This window comes from Nanorana parkeri, unplaced genomic scaffold (assembly GCF_000935625.1).
Source record: "Nanorana parkeri isolate BGI_ZX_2015 unplaced genomic scaffold, ASM93562v1 scaffold578, whole genome shotgun sequence".
NCBI lineage: Eukaryota > Metazoa > Chordata > Amphibia > Anura > Dicroglossidae > Nanorana > Nanorana parkeri.
Window position 1 is genome coordinate 310,242 of NW_017306846.1, and position 2,577 is coordinate 312,818.

At 40.8% G+C, this 2,577-nt stretch overlaps 1 protein-coding gene across 2 annotated transcripts in view; it reads right to left on the reverse strand.

Annotated features, from left to right (window-relative positions):
- The window catches only part of DNASE1L3 (deoxyribonuclease 1 like 3), a 13,044-nt gene extending 10,991 nt beyond the window's left edge, over positions 1-2,053 (reverse strand). For both annotated transcript variants that reach the window (XM_018562455.1, XM_018562454.1), the window contains exon 1: positions 1,873-2,053. In XM_018562455.1, the coding sequence (XP_018417957.1) occupies positions 1,873-2,004 (132 nt within the window). In that variant the 5' untranslated portion in view covers positions 2,005-2,053. The remainder of the gene's footprint in view (positions 1-1,872) is intronic.
- Between the last annotated feature and the right edge of the window lie 524 nt (positions 2,054-2,577).

Below are 2,577 nucleotides of genomic sequence, written 5' to 3' on the forward strand. Positions count from 1 at the left end.
TAAAAGACTGGCCAGAGTTAAGGACATAATTCAGATCTGCATCCAGCACGCCCAGCCTGGAGGTAATTGTCTCAAGAAATCTGCCCAAATCTTGTTAACTACATTGTAAATGCTTGCTGAGTTTTATGCTTTTCAGACCAGCTTTTACAAGCTCACATTAAACAATTCCCATGTTATGAGGCATAAGAGACAGATTTTTATGACAAGCAGCATGACCACAATCACCATCTGGGAGACAGTGTGTTGGACATGTATGAAGCTTCTATGCATGTGCTGGTTCCAAGGTGTAACTACATAGGTTGCAAAGGAAGCAACTGTTCCTGGACCCAATGGGTGAAAAGGCCCAAACATAGCTGCTACTGCGTAATATTTACCAGCTGTGTCCTAATATTATACAGTATAGTGTTCCAAATATTTAAAAAAATCCATTATATCCTCCAGATGTGAAAGAAAGTTTTAATCCAATAATAATAAAGTACCAAATAGTTTTGACATGCATATGTTGTATAAGGATCCATTCCTGTTGTATAAGGATCCATTCCTGTTGGAACGGGGGTGATCTTTAAAGAAAACCTGACATGAAATAAAATAAAAATATATTAATTTCCCTGATGCCTGGACTGTGCACAACTCTCCTTCCTCACTGACTGTGTAAGTACAGAATTGCACATGCGACTAGCGTGCTTATGCTAAGGAGAGAAATTTGCCCAGAGGACGTTGTTATAGGGCTGGATTGTTCAGTTGTGGCCATTTGCTTGCCTTTATCTGGCCCTTAGGGTACTATTCCTCCCAATGGTGCAATGGGGCACTATTCCCACTGACGCCAATGATGAAGCAATATTTCTTCCACTGACACAATCCTCACACTGACATGAACGATGGGCCATAATTCATCCCACTTACAACTATGGGGGCGTGATTCCTTCCACTGGCACCAACAATGGGGCAATATTCCTCCTAGCAATACCTACAGGCACTTGGTCATTTTTTTACTCCTACTGACAACCAACCCTGGTGCATTTTTGTATTTGATTGAACAACAAAACCTGCAGCTTTGTTTACTCCCTCTGGCAACTGACGCTAGGACATTTTCTACTCCTACTGACCCTAACCTGGCCACCCTAAGTCTGGAGGACAGACTGTTTAAAAAGTTTGGGGACCCCTGTTCTAATGTCTATGGCCAGCTTACGTATGCAGACAAGGACTTCTCACCTCTTTCTGATGTTACTGAGCTGCATACTTGTTACAGTCCAGTGACTCAAAATATTGAAACCAGAAGGTCAGCATAACAGCCAAGCATTAAGCTTTTTCAAAAGCAGACCAGCAATGGCAGCCCCCATTTTTCTCTCATGACGAGTTTACTTTAAAGTGATACTAAACTCAGGAGTTAAACCTTAAAAATGCATTCTAGTACCTTCACTATTAGGCAAAATGTACCTTATTTGTGTATCACTCGACTGTAGATCCTCAAATCATCTCTGAATTGGTGCTGACACTTTCCTTCCTTCCGGAGGGTGACTACTTTTGTTCCCCATGGTCCGTGTGTGCATTGTAAAGTAGCCACCTCTCCAAGCTCACCCCCATGATAGACTATAACTTCAAATAACTTACAAATTAGTACACTAAACGTGAGATTGTAGTTCATCACAGGAGCAAGTTTGGAGTGGTGACTACATTACAACTCAAACAGGGACCATGGGGAACAAAAGTGTCACATGAATGATCATCGAAGATTTTGCAACATGCTATAAGATCTCTTCAATACATCCTGCAAGCTATCTTTGTATCTGTTACTAACTAGAGCTGGTCAGACTGTCGGTGAAAATCAAGCAGTCAATGCACAAAGTAAGAGGTGTGTAAGATGGAACTGACCTTCTGTAGCACAGTCATCACTTCTTTCTTGGAGCCCTTGGCCTCTCCAAAAATTTGGACATTAAAGGAGCAAATTCGAAGGCTTGCAGCCCCAGAGAAACACAAGGCAAGCAACAAAGCGACCGATTTCATGGCTCTCTCTATCCAGGAAGGATGTTCACAGCCCTTTGTGTCTCTCTCTCAAAATGATCATTCTGCTAGACTTTGCCTGTGGAAGCCCCTGTGTAACAAACAGGAACTTGAAGTTCTGCGGTTTATGGACATCTGCACATTTCTGCCTTTTTCTTTTTTTTTTTAAGCTCCAGGCTATGCTAGGATGACATGTACAGAGTCATTTGTTGACAAATGAACAAATAATATATTTTCGCTATCTAGAAAAGACAATATGGTAACAGACAAAGCCGAATACTAAATATATTAGTAATTGTTATATTGTAATAGCTTGGTCTAAACAAAAGCTTATCTATGTATATAAATGGTGGAGCTGTTAGGATTAAACAGTATGGAAACCCTTACAATGAACTCTTTATTAGTCCCATTCGATCTGGTAAATATACCATTAACGGGATTTGTTATATCTCTTTGATAGGTGCCAAAAATACCTGCTGATCCTGCCAGAAATTGTGTCCGCTTATAACTTCCTATGTTCCCTGCCTCTGTTGCATTTTTAATCAGTTACATTGTTCTGAGGACTACGGATGAGCT